At 45.9% G+C, this 20,569-nt stretch overlaps 1 protein-coding gene across 2 annotated transcripts in view; it reads left to right on the forward strand.

Moving 5' to 3' along the window:
- Positions 1–16,805, forward strand: part of Cfdp1 (craniofacial development protein 1) — a 94,853-nt gene extending 78,048 nt beyond the window's left edge. Inside the window, exons 6-8 of one of the 2 annotated variants that reach the window (XM_059263972.1) lie at positions 2,849–3,007; positions 14,080–14,212; positions 16,360–16,805. In XM_059263972.1, coding sequence (XP_059119955.1) covers positions 2,849–3,007; positions 14,080–14,170 — 250 coding nt within the window. In that variant the 3' untranslated portion in view covers positions 14,171–14,212; positions 16,360–16,805. Of the gene's footprint in view, positions 1–2,848; positions 3,008–14,079; positions 14,394–16,359 lie in introns of those variants that run through there. The other variant, XM_059263971.1, reaches the window with a different exon arrangement.
- Positions 16,806–20,569: the final 3,764 nt, after the last annotated feature.

Here is a 20,569-nt window from a genome sequence, read left to right on the forward strand (position 1 = left end):
GAGGGGATTTTTTTTTTCATTTGAGTAACTGTGAGTAATAGTTAACTTTTTTGAGTAACTGTGCTGTCAAACCGGGGACTTGGTCAATTAAAAGTCTAAAAATCTTATGCCGTGAGTAAGCTTTTGCTTCAGTGTGGGTGAGACAGAGTGAGTAAGACAGCAGAGTGGGGTGGCTCACGCCTTGAATCCTAGCACAGACAGGTAGATCTCTTGAGTTCTAGGTCAGCTGTGTACATAGCAAGTTCCAGGCCAGCTGGGCTACATGGTGAGACCGTGTCTCAACAGAGAAAAAGGAATGAGTAAGGCATGGATGAGCTCCAGGACAACAGGGAAAGTGGACCTTTCTTCCTCCCCCAACTGAGCAATAGTAGAAATGGGAGTGTGCAAGCAGATACGGGATTTGTGTCCCAGGCTGCGGGTCATGCACAGGAGAAGCCAGCAGCTGGTGTGAGGAGCACTGAACTAGCCCCAGGTCCGCCACTGTGGACTGTAACAGGTTTGTTCCCTTACAGTGCGGTGTGGTTAACAAATGTGTGGAATAAGGTTATATTAAACAGCCCCTCAGCGACTTCCTCTTTAGAGTCTTCTAGTAAATGGTCACAGTTTGCCTATTTGTTACCCTATTTACTAGATTTTTTTTTCGCCTCATAGCCAAAGATCAGACCTTGTAGCTTTGTGTGTGTGTGTGTGTATGTGTGTGTGTGTGTGTGTGTGTGTGTGTGTGTGTGTGTGTGTGTGTTCCTAATTTCAAGCACAATGGAGCTGCTATCTCTGTTGAATGACTATAATTGATGGATGAAAAAAAGATGACTTTAAATCCCTTTTCAAACCAAGAACTCTCCTGTGGGTGCCTAGTTACTGGAATTGCTGTTAAAGTTCACAGGGAAGGAAGGTCTTGTACGTCATCGAACCTCATTGGCACATTCTGCCAACTTCTTCAATAGGGGCCTCTTCCTCAGTTCCTTTCCAGACCTTGTAAATAGACAGTAGCCTAGATCATGACCAAGGATGAGCAGCAGTAGGACTCTTCCTGCAGAGAGCAATGAGTCAAAGTCCCTGCTGAGGCACAGAGCAGAGAAGACACACGTAATATCTGTTTCCTTAACAGGAGGGTATACCTTGGAGTTGAATTTTCTTATGATCATTGCTTAGTACTACCACACAAAAAGGACCAGGGTCCTTTCATATATGTATACAGTGCATTAGATCCCATTTAGAATTATCTTAAGCAAAGTAGATCTCAGAAAACTCTTAAGCAGCTTCTCATCTTGGAAACACTCAAGTCCTGAGGCCTCATTTTGTCTCGTATCTGCATTTTCTGTTGGTTTGGCCTTCGTTGTATTTTTGTTTAACCTCTCTTAATTTTGTTTATTTATCCAATTGATCTTAATAATGAATAAGCCCAGTGTGTAGGGGAATGAACTAGCCTGACATCCTCTGTATCAGTGTTATCAGAATAAGAATGTTTGTATCACTCCTGAGTCTTGTGTTTTTGGTGTGGGCACTAACCTGTTGGCCTATCCTAGGGCACAAATAGCCCACAGTCCATGGTTTCGTATCAGGTTGGAATGATAATAGGTCGGCTCAGAAACAATTCCCTTCGGCATTAAACCTGAAGTTATCTACACCAGTAGGCCAAATGCACGTCAGATGGGAAGGAAGCTGAGAAGGCACTGGGAGAGTAAGCATTGCAGGGCCAGCCTGCGCTGCCTGCATATTTCAACTCTTGCCTATCTCTGTGAGGCAGAAAATAACCTCCAGTTTCCTCCAGCAGAGAATTCATTTTAATTTTATAAAGCCCAAAGCAGGCTGGCAAGATGGCTTGGTGGGTGGCACCTGACAGTCCAAGTCTACAAGCCTGGCATCAATGCCCAGATAAAGGTGGAGGGAGAGAATCAACACCACAAAGTTGACCTTTGATCTGCACATCCCTGCCCCCCACCCACAAAAAACTAATGTTTTTACACCCATGTTCTTTCTATAGTTTCCTCCTCTCACATCAGTTCTTATGAACTCTGGTTGCCTTCTGTTTGCCTTATCTCATTCATGTGACATTGACTAGAAACATTCAACCTGCCGAGACTCGAATTTGGCATTTGGGGTTTCTCCCACAGCACATGATAGATAGCATCATCAGCAAGTAGAGCACAGGCTGTACATTCTCTGCTTTGGGATGTTCTCTACCTCCTGGGAAAAAAACAGGCCCTGTTTCCAGGAGTTGAAAGGCAGTTGCCTTTAAAAGGCCCTATTACAGTGCTATGACTTCTTGCTTGTATGTAGTAGGCCCTGGTTCTTACTCTGTGAAATAGTCCCCTGGGGCTTCAGAACACAAGCGAGGACAGTGATTCACAGTGGCCAACAGTTAACTGCACCTTGACCCCTATGCTGGATGCTGTTTTAGCCCTTTATATGAACAGTTCCCACCATCCATGAGTAAGCATTCAGTGTAGATTGGGAAATCGAGACACATGTACTTGAACAATTAGCCTTGAGTCATTGGAATAGAGCTAGAATTTGGACTTATGCATGTGACTCCAAAGCCTTGTCTGAACCCCACCATCCTCCTCCCTCCCTGCAAGCAGAGACTTGCCTCACACACAGAGGTCTGAGGGCTGAGGGCTTCCTGTCAGCTGTGCAGCTGAGCAGTCATGTGTGTTAGGCAGGAAAGGCGGATTAGGATTCTACCCTGCCTACAGTTTCCACATAGAAAAGAAAATGCCCTAAATACAAGCTTCCATTGAGACAAATGGCTCCAATCTAGGGAATCCTGGGTCCACCAAAACAAACAAACAAACTGTTAATCCAGAGATCAGTGTTCTTATATTCATTTTTTTTTTTCTTTCCATAGGATAAAAAGGTCAAGTGGCATGAGCAGCCTTTTGGGGAAAATTGGAGCAAAAAAACAGAAAATGAGCACCCTTGAGAAGTCTAAACTGGACTGGGAGAGCTTCAAGGAGGAAGAAGGGATTGGTGAAGAACTGGCTATCCATAACCGAGGGAAAGAAGGGTAAGGAGTAGTTCTGTTCCTCTGTGGCCTCAGAACTCAGCAATGATTTGTTTCAAACCATCCTGTTTAGCAAGCAGGAGTTTTTCACTGTGCAATGAAAATGGAGTGCGTTGGTTACTGGGGAAGCTCTGTAAGATGAGGCAGATCCCATCTGTGAGATGCCACTGGGTGAAGATGGGGCCAGGAGTGAGGAGCACTGCTCCCCTGGACTGAGTTTGCTGAATTAAAGCTCAGTGATCTGTAAGTCTCCTGGTTTATTCACAAGGCTGGGTCTGGCTTATGGCAGCTGGCTTATCCTAATCTGAATCATTTGATCTTCTGAGAATTGGGCTAGTTCAAGTGCTTCAAAAGCAAAGGAAGCCAACCCAGTGCCAGGATACTGTCACATTATCATGAATGGTTTGGTTACTATGGTCCAGGGCATAGTCTGACCATTTTCTACAGCCTATAAGATATATGCAAGGCCATTGCTGTACCGTTTCCTATTCACTCTGGAGTAAACCAAAAATGACCTTTTCCTTGTTAGTGTTTATTTTGTTTTCCTTGTGGGAGTGTTGAGAAAGGATCTCACTCTGTAACCTAGTATAGCCTCACACTCATGGCAATCCTTCTGCCTCAGTCCTCCAAGTTTGGGATCACAGGCAAGAGCCACCACACCCAGCTTTCCTGTATGTTTTTTGGTAAGTAGAAAGAAATGGGGCTCATTTAGTGCTTAGGGAGTGCAAGAGAAACCTAAGGAACACAGGCACATGGCTTCAGTCAGTATTCCTCACTCCTAAGGTATTGAACAGCCGTTTACACAGTCTGGGCTTCCCATCAACCCTGCACCTCACCAGTAAGATCTTCTCTCTCAGCATGGCAGTCATCTCAGCTCCTTTACCAGTAAAATCGGTATAATCTTACACCTGCATTCCGGTGAAAGCAGAATGTATATGTCACTTACATGGATGTAATATGTATAAAGCACTTTGAAGAGAGCTGCCGTAAAGAGCCTTCAGCAGCTCAGGAATTGAAGAGCAGCCATGAATCGGCAGATTCATCACTCAATTTGACTTTTCTATCTGAGGCAGTAAAAGTTAAAATTCTCTGAGGCCATTGAGCAGAGCAAAACTTAACTATCAGGGGCTGGCGAAAAAGGGAGACACACACTTACACCACCTTCAGGATCTTTCTATCATCTTCTTCTCATCCCTTTATTTTCTTACCTCTACCCAGATGTGTTTCTTCTGGGTTTTTATTTTTTCCCTTACAGCTTATTTACCCCAGCAGAATCTTTCAAGCAATATGAAAGTTACAATGTGGTTACATACTATTTTTTAAGTGAATGATTACAATGAATTACACGTTGTTTTTTATTTGTATTTCCCTTATGATTAAACATTTTATGTATTACAGGTAAAAAACAAATTCTTCCCAAGAACCCGCATACATTTATGTCTAAGCAATTTGTTATAGATTAACAGAGTGTAAGCAAGCAAGGTATTTTTCTCAGCTAGTTCTTTTACTGGCAGGCTGCATTTTGTGGTTACAAAGAAAAGATCAATTACTTTATTATTTATTATTTAAAAAGTAATCTTATTAAAAAAAATCTTAAAAGAATCATACATCTAAACTTTTACATATGCAAGACAATCAGTCAGCTCTACTTTAAATCCTTGGGTGCATACCCACTCATCTACAGTTTTTATGTCAGGAAGCTGAGGGCAGAAATGGGTATAGGAATTAATCATCACCTTTGATCAACAACCCATCCGAGCAAGAAAGGTACGTCAGCCAGCAATGGCCAGGCAATCATTGTTTGGTTCCCTGATATCAGTGAGTCCCTCACTCACACTTTGAATGTGTGCCTTTCTGAACTTTAAATTGTTCCCTGAGATTTTTCTATCTCAAAGCTGTTAACAAAAACATCTTAACCTGGGGTTGGGGATTTAGCTCAGTGGTAGAGCGCTTGCTAGCAAGGCCCTGGGTTTGGTCCTCAGCTCCGGAAAGAAAAAAAAAAAACCTTAACCTAACCTTAAATCATTTTTAAAAGCTTTGTTTTAGCTATGATGCACACCGAAACCCATAAACACCTTTCCCAATATCAAAAAGAACTTGAGCTAACTCCTGGGACTCGATTGTTTTCCTTAATCATTAACCTAAACAGCTCTTCAAGAAAAACTTGTAAGACCTAGCTGTGTGACACTTCCTTGTTCTTATTTTCTATTTTGCGTAGCCCTCACTTTATCAGGGGCAGGGGCAACACTTTAAACAGTACAGCTTAAGAAGAAATCATCTTCATAATAATCCACAGGTAAAAATGCCCAGTAGAGTAGGATATTTCCATGAGATAATCACACTACATTAAAGGCAGGGAGGATTCCCCTAACACCCAATCACACCATGCCAGATACCAGAGAAAGATAGCAGTGGCAAACATGTAAAGGCACAGCAGTAGCAAGAGACATTCCAGAGACAAAGCCCCTTGCCTATCCGAGATTCACCCCCAGTGACTTGCATTCTGGTGGGCCTATCTCCTGGAGTCAGTTGCCACCTGCTGCTCCTCTGACACGGCCAATCATCACGTGATGGCCTGTATAAGTACATGTTATTCAGGTTATTAGCCTAAATTAGCCTTTAATCCCAGTACTTGGGAGGTAGGGTATCTTAATTAGGGTTTTCTGTTGCTATGAAGAGGCACTATGACCATAGCAACACTTATAAAAGAAAATATTAATTGAGGCTAGCTTACAGTATCATCATGGTGGGTGGCAGTGACAGCGTACAGACAGACATCGTGCTGGAGAAGAAGCTGAGAGGTCTACATCTTGATCTGCAAGAGCACAGCAACTGTGTGTCAGAGTGGGTATAGCTTAAGCGTATATGAGACCTCAAAGCCTGCCCCCCCCCAACCCCAGTGACACTTTTTCTCCAACAATACCATACCTCCTAATAATGCCATTCTCTATGAGGGCCATTTTCTTTCAACCACCACACAGGAGGAGATAGGTTTCTGTGAGTTTGAGGCCAGTCTGGTCTACATAGTGAGTTCCAGGCCAGCCAATAAATAAATAAAATATACCCTAAATTATAATTAAAAACAAGTAGGGGCATTGTATTTCTTTTTCTTAAGATAGGACTTCACTGTGTTGCCCAAACCAGCCTGCACAATCCTCCTACCTCAACTTCCCTAGTACTAAGTGAGATTATAGGCATGCATACCACACCCAGCTCTGGAGTAATATTTCAAAATAAGACCTTAACATTATTTGAACCAAACTGGGCGAATTTTTGTTTCTGTTGTTGTTGTTTTGTTTGTTTGTTTTGTTTCTTTTACAATTTTATGGAGAGGTGGACACATAGTGGGTTTCAGGTCTCTCCTTTAATGGTGGGTCCTAGGGATTGAACTTAGGTCGTCAGGCTTGGCAGCAAGCACCTTTACACACTGAGCCATTTCATTGGCCCTGGAGGTATTTCTAAATGTCTTAACATTTAAATCAACCTGGAAGCTATCCAATATGTTTTAAAATTTTTAAAAAAGATTATAAGCTTGCTTAACCACCAGATCCAAGTCAGTCTAGCTAAGCTATTCAATTTTGCACAGGGATCTACATAGCAGAAGAAGTGCTAGAGTGTGCTACACTGGATTGCCTCTCTGAGTATTGATTATGTGGGTTGAACAACATTCACTATGTTCAAGCAGATAGAGATCTTATAAAAGTAAGGAGCAATGCTGTTAGAGATAAGGGAGTGTTAATAAAATACAGAGTGGAAAACAAGATTTAAAAAGGCACCTACCCAATAAGGAGGTGGTGGCACACACTTGGGGAGTCAGAGATGGGCAAATCTCTAAATTCAAGGCCAGCCTGGTCTATAGAGCAAGTTCCAGGAGAGCCAGAACTATACACAGAGAAACCTGTCTCGAAAAAACAAAACGACAAAAAAAAGACACCTATCCAATGGCTAGAGAGATAGCTCAGTAGTTAAGAGCACTGGCTGCTCTTCTAGAAACCTGGTTCAATTCTCAGCTCCCACGTGGCAGCTTTCAGCCCTCTATAACTCCAGTCCCAGGGGATCTAATGTCTCTTCTGGCCTCCATTGGCATCAGGCACAGATACATATTTAGGCAAAACAGTTATGTACATAAAATAATAAAGAAATTGAAGGTGTCTACCTAGTGAGGACTTTTCAGAAAATGGGAAATGGTGTAACTAAGATGGGGATGTAGCTCATCTGTAGAGCACTAGCCTAGTTGCATGAAGCACTGGGTTCAATCCCCAGCACCACATAAACTGGGCTTGGTACTGCAAGCTTGTAATCCCAACCTTGGAGGTAGAGGCAGGAGGATCAGAAGTTCAAGATTATCCTTGGCTACATAGAGAGTTCTAGAGCAACCTGGGAATAGCCAGACAAATAGAATAGAAAGCATATAGGATGATAGGTTTGGGGGTTTTGTTTTAAGATTTGTTTTATTTTAATTATGAGTATGTGTGTCTTTAGGTATGTGCACATGCTTCAGATACCCTGGAAATGGAATTACAAGCAGTTATGAGCCACCTGTGTAGGTAGGAACAGAATTGTGTCCTCAACAATAGCAATACTGGCTGAGCCATCTCTGTAGCCCTTAGAATGGTAGATTTAAGACTACATTTATCATATTTTTATTGAATGTAAATAAACAAAATGTTCCAGTTAAAAGTCAGAAATTAGCTGGGCGGTGGTGGCACACGCCTTTAATCCCAGCACTTGGGAGGCAGAGGCAGGCAGATCTCTGTGATTTCGAGGCCAGCCTGCTCTACAGAGTGAGATCCAGGACAGGCACCAAAACTACACAGAGAAACCCTGCCTCGAAACCCCCCCCCCAAAAAAAAGGTTAGAAATTAACAAGTTAAATTTTTTTAAAAATCAAAGCACAATTTGGCATTTTAAAAAGATTGATGAAAAATGTGGGATGAGGATATGTTGAGAGGAAGGAAGATGAATTATGTAGTACTAGCCAGAGGAAAACTGATCCAATGACATTCATATTAGACAAAGTAGACCTTAAGACCAGAACATTACCAGTGACAAAGAGGGCAGTCTCTTCATGTGGCAGACAGCTGAGAGGAGAATGGTTAAACTGGAAAGTACCACTTACCATGGTCTGCTCAGGCTTCATATAGTCATTCTCTGTAATTCAGCAGTTCACTCTCAACTTTATTCCCAGCAGAAATGCAGGTATGTACTGACAGTATGCACAACATATGAAACAAGAAATAACCCAACGGTCTGTCTCTAGTGTGACAGTTAAATCAAATATGACCGGTCTGCACAGTGGGCTGCTGTCCAGCCGGGGGTGTGAACACAGGCGAGTCACAGAAGCACTGAAGTGTAACGGAGGAAGGGAGGCTGCGGCTGTACTGAAGTGAAGGTCAGAGCAGGTGGAACTAGTACATCAGTCTCAGAAGAGTACACAGAATGGAGTTCTGTTTATGTCAGAATCAGAAATGGCAGTAGCAGCAACTAGAGGTCAATGGAGATATCCAAAAAAAAAAAAAAAAAAAAAAGACAGTAGGACTGGAGATGGTTCCGTGGTTTAAAGTGCCTGCTGCTCTTCCCAAGGACCAGAGTTTAGTTCCTAACACACATCGGGCGGCTTACAACCGCCTGGGACACCAGCTCCAGAGAATCGGGTGCCTTCTTCTGGCCTCCGTAGCACCTGCACTCACAACACATACACACATGGACACATAAATTAAAAATAAATCTTGCCAAACATGGTGATGCACACCTTTTTTTTGTTTTTGTGTTTCCAGACAGGGTTTCTCTGTGTAGCCCTGGCTGTCCTGGACCTCACTCTGTAGACCAGGCTGGCCTCGAACTCAGAGATCTGCCTGCCTCTGCCTCCAAGTGCTAAAAGTGGGATTAAAAGTATCACCACCACCACCACCCCTGTCGTGATGCACACCTTTAATCCTAGTGCACACCTTTAATCCTAGCGCTCTCATTCAGTCCCTGTCTCCAGGTTCCTGCCATGGCTTCCCTCCATAATGGTCTATAACTCGTAAGTCAGATAAATCTGCACTTCTCCAAGTTGGTTATGGTTGTTTCCTCCCAGCAGCAGAGAGCTAGCTAACGAGGACAGGCACTAGTCCCAGCTCAGTCATCTGTACAGTGGAAACCTTTCCTAGGCCTCTCCTGGTGTTAGGATAATGAAGCAAAACGGCAAAATGCCGGCCTTCCGCAGGCTTCTGCTCACATTCTTTTCTCCCACTTGCATTAACTGACCACCCCAGACTCAGACCTTACTGGAAAGCCGGATGCTTTATCCATTGAAGTCCTGGCCAGCTATTTAGGAATATTTTCCATGGTGATGGGGTAGAGCTTGGAGGCATCTCTCCAAGTCTCCCAGGCTGGCTTTTCTGCCTTCTCAAGCAAACACTGGTTCTAAGACTTAGCCACCATTTTCTGCCAGTGACTCAGAACAGAAGGGCCTTCCCGCCCCCTCTGTCCACTTCTCCTGCGGCTTGCTGCAGTCCAGCCTTGGTGCTCTTCCCTTTGTGAGGTCCCTCCCCTCCAGGCTCTGATTTGTCGGCTCAGATGCCACTCTAGAATAGCTCCACCACCTCGGTCACATGACCCTGTTTCTCTGCTGTACTAAGTGACTGATGTAGTCATGTTGTGTTAGTGTGCAGTAAGCCCCCAGAGCAGAGGACTCCTGCCCTGTAGGACTACCCCAGAGACATGGGGGGTCTGAGTGCTTCTGTTGCCCACCAGAGCTGGAGTTTATCATTGCTGTGCTGTTTGTGCAGCACCAGACGTACACAGCGAGCCAGCACCCTCTGACCTCTTCCAGGCTGGGTTCTCTGACAGGAGGTACTGGCATCTTCCCTGATAATGCTCCCTACTCTTTCCTACCCAGTGTCCTGAATTTCAAGATAATTGAGGCAGAAAAGTAATATGAGCCAAAAGATTCCAAAGATGTCAGAGCCTATTGTGTATAACCCAGTTCTGGAAGGGAAACTGGAAAATCACCTCAGTTCTTGATGCTATTAGTATATTTTGTTAATGATAATAAAGACCTGCTTGCTCTGCCAGGCACAGTGGCCCACACCTTTAATCCCAGCACTCGGGAGGCAGAGACAGGCTGATCTCCATGAGTTTGAGGCCAGCCTGGACTACAGAGTGAGTTCCAGGACAGCCAGAGCTACACAGAGAAACCCTGTCTTGAAGGAAGAAAGGAAGGAAGAGTAGAGTGAGTGAATTAGTAAATAAATAAATCTGCTGCTGCTGCTGCTGCTTAAATGGGCCATAAAAGAGTATAGTAGCATGAGAGGATGACACACTCCTTCAGGCCAGAAAAGTAGCAAGACCAAAGAAGAGTAAGAACCATAATTCCCATTGCACCTGTCAGCAAGCAGATGTGTTCTGGAACTTGGCCCAGTTAAAGTGCCTGGAAACCACTGCAGCCCAGTTGAAGTAGGCGACCTCTCAGGTGGCCTTCAAGGCAGCCCTTCCTCAGGAGCATTTCCAGTCTTGGTCTCGATTCCAAATGTCCTGGTCTGAGGCCTTACAGATTATGGCTGTGGTTAAGTTGGTGAGAAGCGAGAACATAAACCCCAAACAGCTCGTGTAGCCGGCTCTTACAAAGCACTTCTTGAGTTTCATTGTGTCCACAGAGGGCCATTACATTTTATTCCTGTTTTACAGAGAAGGAAAAAAAACAAACACAAAAAGCCAAAAGTTAAATACCTATACCTTTCCCCAAAGTACAGATAGTAGATATCAAAGTCATTCTCGTCCACAGCACCATGTCAGCCTCTGCACATCAGCAAGCTCAGCTCTTGTATGTAAACCAAGCTGTCACAGGATCCTCTTAGCAGCTGCCTGTGGCTGTGAACAGGGGAATAAAATAGCCAGACCTGCCTTGATGGCCTTTGTCTGGGCTGCCCTGGAGAATTGGGTTGCATCTGTGCGTGTGCCCTTGTTGCTGTCTGAGGCTCCCTTGGCCTCAGCTTTGCCCCATTAGCATCTATTCTGCACTTTAGATGGTCTCCAGGCCATCTGGAACCTGCAAGCCCTTATCCATGCTCAGTGAGCATCCCAATGTAAGAGACGCTTCCTTCTCTTTCCTGCTCTCCCAGCAGATTGAGAGCTCTGTCCTGAAACACCCACACGTGACGCTTACACAGTACCATCTCTCGCCTGTGTTCATTGCTCTTCTGCTGGCTCCTCCAAGGGGCAGTTAGCATGTCTGCCACCAAGTCCCCTATTCCCACATGTCTACTCCAGATCCAGGATAGGCAGGGGCTGGGAACGACTGATCGCAGTAGGTGAGGCCCTCGGATTGTGTCCACACCTCCTCACTCAGGTCCCCATTCTTTGCCTTTATCAGAGGAGCATACAGTTTGTGCCACTGCTCTCTCTGCCAGGGAATCTGAATTTCAGATTTAACTGGGTCTCCTTTATTTCCACTTACTAAATCTGACAACTCTGACCCAAGGGACTTGTGTCAAGCCTGAGCACAGCCTTTCCGTGTGTTCCAGCTAATCTGGCCTCATTGACAGTTTCGACACCACAGCCTAATTGCTGATCCAGACAAGGCAGTAGTTACTAGTTTCCGACAGCACACATCCCAACTTGGGCCATCTGCTGTCCTCAAGACCCTGATGGAAGCTGACTACCGAAAATCATAGTGACAGTATTAGCTATGTCACCGGTTTGTTGAGCTCTTGTGCCATGCTAAGCATTATTAATATACTATTTCATTTACTCCTCAGAGCAGCCCATCTGAGTAAGGAGGGTTTGTCTCCCTCTACCTTTTCTTTTGGCAGGGGGAGGGGTGTAAGTTTTTTTGGTTTGGAATTCTTTTTGTTGTTCATTAAGACAGTATTTCAGGATCCAGGGAGACAATTCAGTTGGTATAGTGTTTGCCTAGTGTGTACAAAGCCCTGGCATCACATAAGACAGGTATAGTGCTTCATACCTGTAATCTTAGCAACTGGAAAGGTAAAGTCAGAAGCTTAAGGTCATCCTGGTCTATATGTAGCAAGCCATCCTGAAATGCATGAGACCCCGTCTCCAAAAAAATAAAAATGCAGGAGTGGTCTCTGGCCCAGGCTAGTATAAGAACTCACATCAGTCTTCTTGCCTCAGCCTCAGCAGTAGTGTGTGTGTGTGTGTGTGTGTGTGTGTGTGTGTGTCTGTGTCTGTGTCTGTGTCTTTGTTGTTGTCCCCTCCCCTTTTAATATGTTAGGAAACTGAGACTTGCTAAGTTTATATGACTTGTCCAGAGCCACACAGCCAGTGAGTGACAGGATTCAAATTCAGCTTCCACTGTCCTCAGAACCTGTATAGTCCTTGGTAGTGTGTGGAGGATTAGTAGCCACAGGCTCATCTGGCAAGCAGGTGGGATGGGCTTCACTTCAGGATGTTGAGGGGCAGAAAACAAGACCTGAACTCAGCGAAGAACACAGGTTCCTGGACCTGGTTACATTTCACCATGAATGTAATAACCTTGTAGTGACAGATGCACATTTTCCACAGTGCAACAAAGAAAAATTAGTGCAGAGATTCAATTATGTCTCCCATTTTTAATGGCAATTTTGCTCCCTCAATAGATTAATTAGCAGCAGAGAGTTCCTCCCCTCAAGCAAATCGCAGCACACTTTATGGCAAGAAAGGGGCCATTAAAATGCAGCTGTGTCTCATTAAGCAGCCAGGCTCCCTCCTGAGCATCATGCCTGCCAGCATAGGCTGGCCTCCCTCCCACCCTGTCTGGGAAGACTGAGGGAGACCTCGAGGGAGCCTTCTGACCTTGGCTTGAGAGCTGGAGCAGAGCTCCAGGCTCCAGGAGAGCCCTGTGTGTGACTGTGGATGCAGAGGTGTTTGGTCTCATTGCTAGGGGAATTCAGGAACTGGCCTCCTCCTTATGCCGCAGAAGCAGCCTGACCCCAAACTAAGGAGAAGGTACCTAGGGAAACAGCAGAGGAAATCAGATGGCTTTGCAAACCTTGGCTAATGGTTCACCCTCAGAGTAGTCCTTGGTGGTTGGTTTTTTAGCCTATTTCTTCCATTTTCAGGTATATTTTTTGTGTTTTGAGATACACAAAAACATAGCTTTGGCCCAGTGAGATGGCTTAGTGGGTCAAAGGCAACTGTGCCAACCTTGACAGCCCGAGTTCAGTCCCCAGGACCCCATGGTGGAAGGGGAGAAGCAGCCCTACAAGTTAGCTGTCCTCTGCCCTCCACATGTGCCTGCCCACATACACACACATACACAAGCACAAAATACATCTCTTTTTGAAAAGAATATATTTTGGCCTAGCAATGGTGGAGCACACCTTTAATCCCAGCACTTGGAAAGCAAAAGCAGGCGAATCTGAGTTCCAGGCCAGCCTGGTCTACAAAGCAAGTTCTAGGACAGCCAGGACACAGAGAAACTCTGTCTTGAAAAACCAGAGAGAAGGTGGGGGGGAGGGGGGGAGGGGGGAGAGGGGGAGAGAGGATGAATATCTTTCTCTTACCTGCCAACTCAACATACCACTGAAGCCAGAAAATACAGTGTCATCCTGTTGCTGTAGACAACAGTGAGGCTCAGAAAGATTCAAACTTTGACCAGAATTGCCCAGCCATTATTTACCAATAGGTAAATAAGATGGCATTACTTCTCCTTTCCTCAAAGTCCTCCTGGCTTGGTGGCACACACCTTTAATCCCAGCACTCAGGAGGCAGAGGCAGGTGGATCTCTGTGCAGGTGGATTCCTGTGAGTTCAAGGTCAGCCTGGTCTACAGAGTGAGATCCTGTCTGAAACAAAAAGGGGTTGCTCATTCTTTCCACTTTAGTTTCAGTCATGTCTGAACAGAATTGTCCTTGTGTGGGTGAAATGACAGTGGTTTGGGTCCGTGATAGTCCAGGTGGTCATCTGGTCAACCTGGCTCTCCTGCTGGTTACTGCAGCCTGATGGTTTGGGTCCGTGATAGTCCAGGTGGTCATCTAGTCAACCTGGCTCTCCCACTGGTTACTGCAGCCTGATCTTCCCCTGGGTTGGGACAGTGCAGGGGTGGACGCCTTTCTGCTAGACTTTACTGACACTGTTTCTGTCTTCTTCCAGGTACATTGAACGGAAAGCTTTTCTGGATCGAGTGGACCACAGGCAGTTTGAAATTGAGCGAGATCTCAGGCTGAGCAAAATGAAACCTTGACATTCTGGGGAGAATTAGTAGCAGCTTAATCCTATTGACAATGTGAGCTCTTCCGTGTGTCTGTGAAATATTTCCAGTGTTCATCATGTTTCCAGCAAGGCCCTTTTTCTACGTTGCAGTTTGGTTTATGTATCTTAATCTCAGCTGGTTTCATCCATTTTACTTTTTACAATTTGATTTAAATAAACAAATAGAAACCCTCTGTGAGGTCGGTGAAGGTGAAGATGCCACTCTCCTTCCTTCGCTCTGCTGCAACGACGTCCAGCCCTGTCCGGGTGGTGGGAGTTTTGTGAGGCCACAGGCATTTCTCTGACATCAGCCTTTCCCAGAGACTGAGGGGGCTCCCTGGGCAGATGCTGAGTCCCTGGGCATTTGTTCTCAATTGATTCAGCTTCTCTCTTATATGAAATTCTCATGTGTAAGGTGGGATAGTGGTATAAATTAATACTGAGTAGTTTTTTGTTTTTTTCCTACTCCCTTTTTCTCTTAAAAAAAAAAAAAAGTCTACTTCAGATGTATTTTCTACCTCAGTAATTCTTTAGTTTTTTATTTGACAAAGGATATTCTTGCCAGTAGTGCTAGCACACACTTAGAATCCTAGCACTTGGGAGACTGAGACAGGATTGCTACTAATTTGAGGCCAACCTGGGCTATGTATAGTTCCAGGTCAGCCTAGGCTATAGCGTAAATCTTGTCTTAAAAATGGGAGGTGGGGAGTATTCTAAAGAACTATTGTCTTTATACTCCTTAGGGAAATTCCAAACCCAAACTACCTGCCTAGGAAGCATGAAAGAAGGAAATCAATAACAAACCCCCCATGCCAATACAGCATTAAATCCCGTCACTTGCTCCTGGGGCATGTGAGTGAGGAAGAAAGTGGGCTTCAAGGCTACAGCTCCGTGACCTTGACCACAGCTCTGTGACCTTGACCACAGCTCTGTGACCTTGACCACAGCTCTGTTTTCTGGCCTGTGGATGGTGTGAGTAACATCAGGGTCTCAGAAGGCTGAAGTGAGCTGATGCCATCAGGACAAGGACAAGGAACACCACTAGGCTTCCTCATCTAGGCCTCAGATGTGTGGGCGGTGTTTGTAGCAACCAAACTGAATGGTGGCACCAGATGGCTAGCATCTCATTACCCAGAAAGGGAGTTTACAAGCTACATTTGAACTCGTGGTCTGTTACATCCATCTGCAAAGGACTGTTCAGGTGGCAAGAGAGCATTTTAAGCTGGCATCAGAACAGATGGTCTCTACAGGTCTTGGGATGACAGAGGAAGTCTTTAACCTGAACCAGCCAGCACCCAGGATCTCCAGACCTACAAGAGACCTGTGGTGGTGTCTGGCATGTCACCCACTGCACTGGGGTGACTACTCTCTTGACTGTTCCTGCAGTTCTGTGTGCCCCCAGCACCCTATCTCACACAGTTTAAAAGCCTTCTCTACAGTACACGTGGTGTGTTGATGAAGTGCCTCCTTGCCTAACTCTAGTACATGTGAACATACAAATGAGGGAACCGGTGTGTGTCAGGATCAGTAAGACAGTGGCCTCAAAGCAGCCCTGGGTCAGCACACCACTCCGGCTGCAGGGGAGCTGCAGATGTGTGCACGTAGCATTTCCAGCCTCTGTCACAAGGGTAGGCTGAAAGAGAGGGAACTGGGACTAGCTGGCCAGCGTGCCCGCACCACCAGCCTTTGTCATCAACAGCCTTTTCTGTTTATTTTTTAAAGCTGTCCCAACAGGGTAGGGAGGTAAGAGAGGAAAGCAGATGGCCATGTGTTGGTAGTTGCTGAGCTATTCTGAACTTGGATTTCAGTTTTGTTTTGTTTTTTTTTGGGCAGTGGTGACACACATCTTTAATCCCAGCACTCTGGAGGCAGAGGCAGGTGGATCTCTGAGTTTGAAGCCAGCCTGGTCTACAGAGCGAGATCCAGGACAGGCTCCAAAGCTACACAGAGAAACCCTGTCTCGAAAAACAAAACAAAACAGACAAACAGAACCCATTTTTCAACATTATCCAAGAGATTGTGTTCTGTGTAAGGAAGGATTTTGAAGCGCTTCAGGCTGAGCCAGAAGAGGGTGACCTGCCTCCCAACAGCTGACTCCCAGGGCTGCAGAAGTGTAGGAGAGGGCTGCCTGTTAGGAAGGAGGTCCTCTCTGCTCACTAAGATCTACATCTGTTTCAACAGCTCGGAAAACACACTCCGCACTTCTCACTGTGACGTCAGAGTCGAGGGGCAGGACCCAGCAGCAAGCCAGGCCGCCTGAACTGGACATGGCTGTTCTCTGAACAAGTGGCTGTTTCTCATAGGCATAAACCAGACAGAGGTGCCAGGAGTCTTCAGCCCTGCCGGCCACGCCCTGTGCCCTGAATGCAGTGACTGTAGCATGGAGGCAGGGAACTACACAGGAGGACACACGTGGGACATGGGGGACAGGCACGGGCCACCCAGGAGCTTTTCCTCTTGGTCAGTATGTACTCCTGTGTGAGCCCACCAGACTTCTTAGTGGGAATTGCTTTCTCAGTCACATTGTTAGCTGTCCTGATACCCTGCTTCACTTTCAAAGGGTTAAGCCACCTTGACAAATGCCTGGCATTTCTCAATGGACCCTTGGTTCAGTCCCAGCACTGACTCCCCCACCCCCCAAAAAATCCTCTTTTCTAACAGTTTGTTTGAACCATGGTAGACACTATCTAACCCAGTTTATAAAAATGTGTGAAAAAAGTATTTTATCTAGCTCCCACAGAGATGGTGCCCTTTATTCTGGAATTAGGAATGGTTAAATGTTTGTGGGGACCTGTGAAGGATGAGTCAGTACTTGGGGACAGTTTGGAGCCCTTTGTGGGTCTGGTGGTCCAGTGCTTTGCTGGCCCTCACCATGGGCCTATTGACTAAGGAGGTATCTAAGGGCCCTCTATGACTGATCCTGTGGAACAGAGACTGTCTTAGGAGTTGAGTTCTCTGTCCCTGCCCCAGTCCTTTGTCTTCTCTATGTCCCAGTTGGGTGTGTCAGAATTCCAGAGTATCTGGTACCTTTTAATTAGGGGGTATGGGGGGGAATTGACTGCCCTAGAGCGGTATGAGGTCAAATAATAAAACAAGCCTCTTTCTGTACTCTGTTCACCTACTTCTTGAGGAACACAGTGCTCTAATTAAGAGTTGTGCACAAGGCCTCTAGGGGCTTACAGGGACACATTAAGAAGTAACCTTGAGTGTGGTGTACACTGTGGAGCTAAGGAGGAAGAAAGACACTGAGGCCTTGGCCACTATTGAGCCGGGGTCTGTCTGGCATGAGAAATGTGCGATGCACACTCCAGAAAATACAGTGTTCTGCCTTTTGGTACCAGTTCCTCATGAGAGCTAGAAGTACTTAGGTATGTTGGTAAGACATGGCTGATAGAGTTTGCAGCACACAGAACTGGACACACAGAACTGATCTGAATGTAAAGGTGATAGGTCAACAGACCAGAAGCTCCTGGTGTCATCAGCAAATAAAACCATTTCCCAGGATCACCCACCCCAACATACATACATACACACTTGCACACACACACACCACACAGCCTCCGCATGGCCCCATTTTCCACAATAGGAAACTTGCCTGAAGTCATCAGGGAACTGGCCAGAGCGCGCACACATCATGTGGTTTCACAGCACACTGAACGGCCTCTCAGTGCTGTTTGGCTCCTGCAGCCATGTGAGTGTTGGGAGAGGAGTGTCAGGAGACAGAGGAACATACAGAAATGTCTGTAGTGGAGGGAACAGCACAGCAAAGTCAAGGACACACAGGCCACTGTCCTGGGGCCTCCCCAGCCAGGGCAGCGTCTGAGACTCTGCTGAAGAGGTAGGTGTGCAGCTGAGATCCCTCAGACATCTTTGGCCTGGACTGAAAGGATGGAGCCAGGTATCACTCACATCGAGCTCTGCTATGCTGAGGTAGGAGTGCTGCCTTCACTTCTGGATGTTGCCTGGCTCTGGGGAGTCGGGGAGGATAAGGCTGAGAAACTAAGGAGAGCATCTTCCAGTCAGATACTGCAGTTGCCTCCCTGTTTCCAACCTCTGGCTTAGAGTCCTCATATTCAAAAAGTTGCTAGGGATGAGTATTAATTCTGTTCCACCCCCTCACATTATTATACTCAGTGAGATACACCATCCAAGCACTAAGTTCAGCAATCAGATTTGCCTTGAACATTTCCATCCTTGTACTATCACATAGTGATGAGCTTTCTAGGTAGCAAGCTTTCTCTATGTCCCATTGAGGCTGGCAGGCATTCCAGCTGATCCCCTGCCTCAGTGGCTCCAGGAGCAATTCTCAGAAGAGTAGTTCAAAGTGACCAGTTTAAAAAAAAAAAAAAAAGCGGGGTGGTGGCGCACACTATTAATCCAAGTGCTCAGGAGGCAGAGGCAGGCAGATCTCTGTGAGTTCGAAGACAGCTTGGTCTACAGAGCAAGCTCCAGGACAGGCACCAAAACTACACAGAGAAACCCTATCTTGAAAAACAAAAAAATAAAAATAAATAAAATTCCAAGTGGAGGGGGGCAGGCAGATTTCTGAGTTCAAAGCCAGCCTGCTCTCCAGAGGACTACACACAGAAACCCTGTCTCAAAAAACCAAAAGAAAAGTGTCTTTTTTTTTTTTTAAAGATTTATTTATTTATTATGTATAAAGTGTCAGAACATTTATTCCTGCAGGTCAGAAGAGGGAGCCAGATCTCATTACAGATGGTTGTGAGCCACCATGTGGGTGCTGGGAATTGAACTCAGGACCTCTGGAAGAACAGCCAGTGCTCTTAACCTCTGAGCCATCTCTCCAGCCCAAGAAAAGTGTCTTGTCAAGTTGCCCCCCACTCTATTTTCAAAAGCAGATTTGAGAGGCTAAAGGTGGCTTATCGGCACTTACTGCTCTTCCAAAGACCCAGATTCATTTTCGGCACCCACATAAAAGCCGACAACCACCCGCAACTCCAGTTCCTGAGGATCCTATGCCCCCTCCTGGGCTCTGTGGGCCCCAGCCATCCCTGTGGTGCTCACACATAGCATGCGTTCAAAACACCCATACACACAAAAACAAGTGTAAAAAGCAGGTCTGAGGGGCTGGAGAGATGGCTCAGTGGATAAACATAAGAACCCGAGTTTGGATCTTCAGCACTAATGTAAGAGCCAGTAAAAAAGCTCATCTGTGATCCCAAGCATGACAGGATACAGGGAGTCAATCTCCGGGGTGCACTGGCCAAACAGTCTAGCCAAATTAGCGATGTCCAAGTTCAGTAAGACTCGCAAAAAATAGGGTGGAGAGAAACTGAGGAGGAGTCCTGATGTCAGCCTCTGGCCTCCCACTAAGCATGAGTGCACACAACCACACAGACACACACACACAGACACACACACACTCACACACACACACACACACACACACACACACACACACAGCTGAGGGTTGGCTGGGGGAGCTGAGGAGACTGGGTCAGGCCATGTACCTCTTCCCAGAACAGGTGTGTTAGGACTTGTACTAGTTGATGGTGAAGCCCATCAAGGCCGAGCTGGCCTTCCCTCACTGACAGCCCTGACAGACGCACAGAGATGGGTGGTGAGCAGCCCATATGTTAGATACTGCAGCAGGCCCCGACTTGTTAGATGCAAAATAAATGGTTCCTGACTTGGATAAGTGAGTTTTAAATCTGCAGATACCAGCGTGAATCTCAGTCTGTGTCCAGATTTTGTAGCAGAAGTTACGTATGGAATGGTCTATATTCACATACCCAGTATCCTGAGCTGTCCCCAAGCCCTTAGGTCATCGGAATGGCTTGAGGCTTCAGTGGGTGCCCTCACTCTGGGGAGTACGGCTGAGATGACTGAGGGCATGAAGGAATGTCGCTGTCCTTGGTCCCCTCACCATGCCCACCTCATCTCCCCTGAGCACATTTGCCCTATTAAACACTGACCGACCAATGGAAGACACTTGTTCTTTTTTGCTTTTGTTTGCTTGGGCTTTATTTTGTTTGAGACAGGGTCTCCCATAGCCTAGGCTGGCCTTGAACTTGCTCTGTAGCTGAGTATGATCTTGAACTTCAAATCTCCTACATCCACCTCCCAAGTACTGGAATTACAGTTCTGTGCCACCATGCCCAGTTTATGTGGTACTGGGAATCAGGCCTAGGGCTTCATGCATGCTAGCAACTGAGCTACAGCTCCTGCTTTGGTTTTTTGAGGTACAATTTCCTATAACTCCAGCAGGCCTGGAACTTACTGTGTAGTCAAGGATGGCTTTGAATTCCTGATCTATTGGCATCCACCTACAAAATACAGGGATTACAGGTGTATGTCATCATGCCTAATTAGAAGACATTTTTAAACTTGGAAGATGCCATCTCAGACTACCCCATTTTACGCTGGTTAA

This window comes from Peromyscus eremicus, chromosome 5, assembly GCF_949786415.1.
Source record: "Peromyscus eremicus chromosome 5, PerEre_H2_v1, whole genome shotgun sequence".
Lineage (NCBI taxonomy): Eukaryota > Metazoa > Chordata > Mammalia > Rodentia > Cricetidae > Peromyscus > Peromyscus eremicus.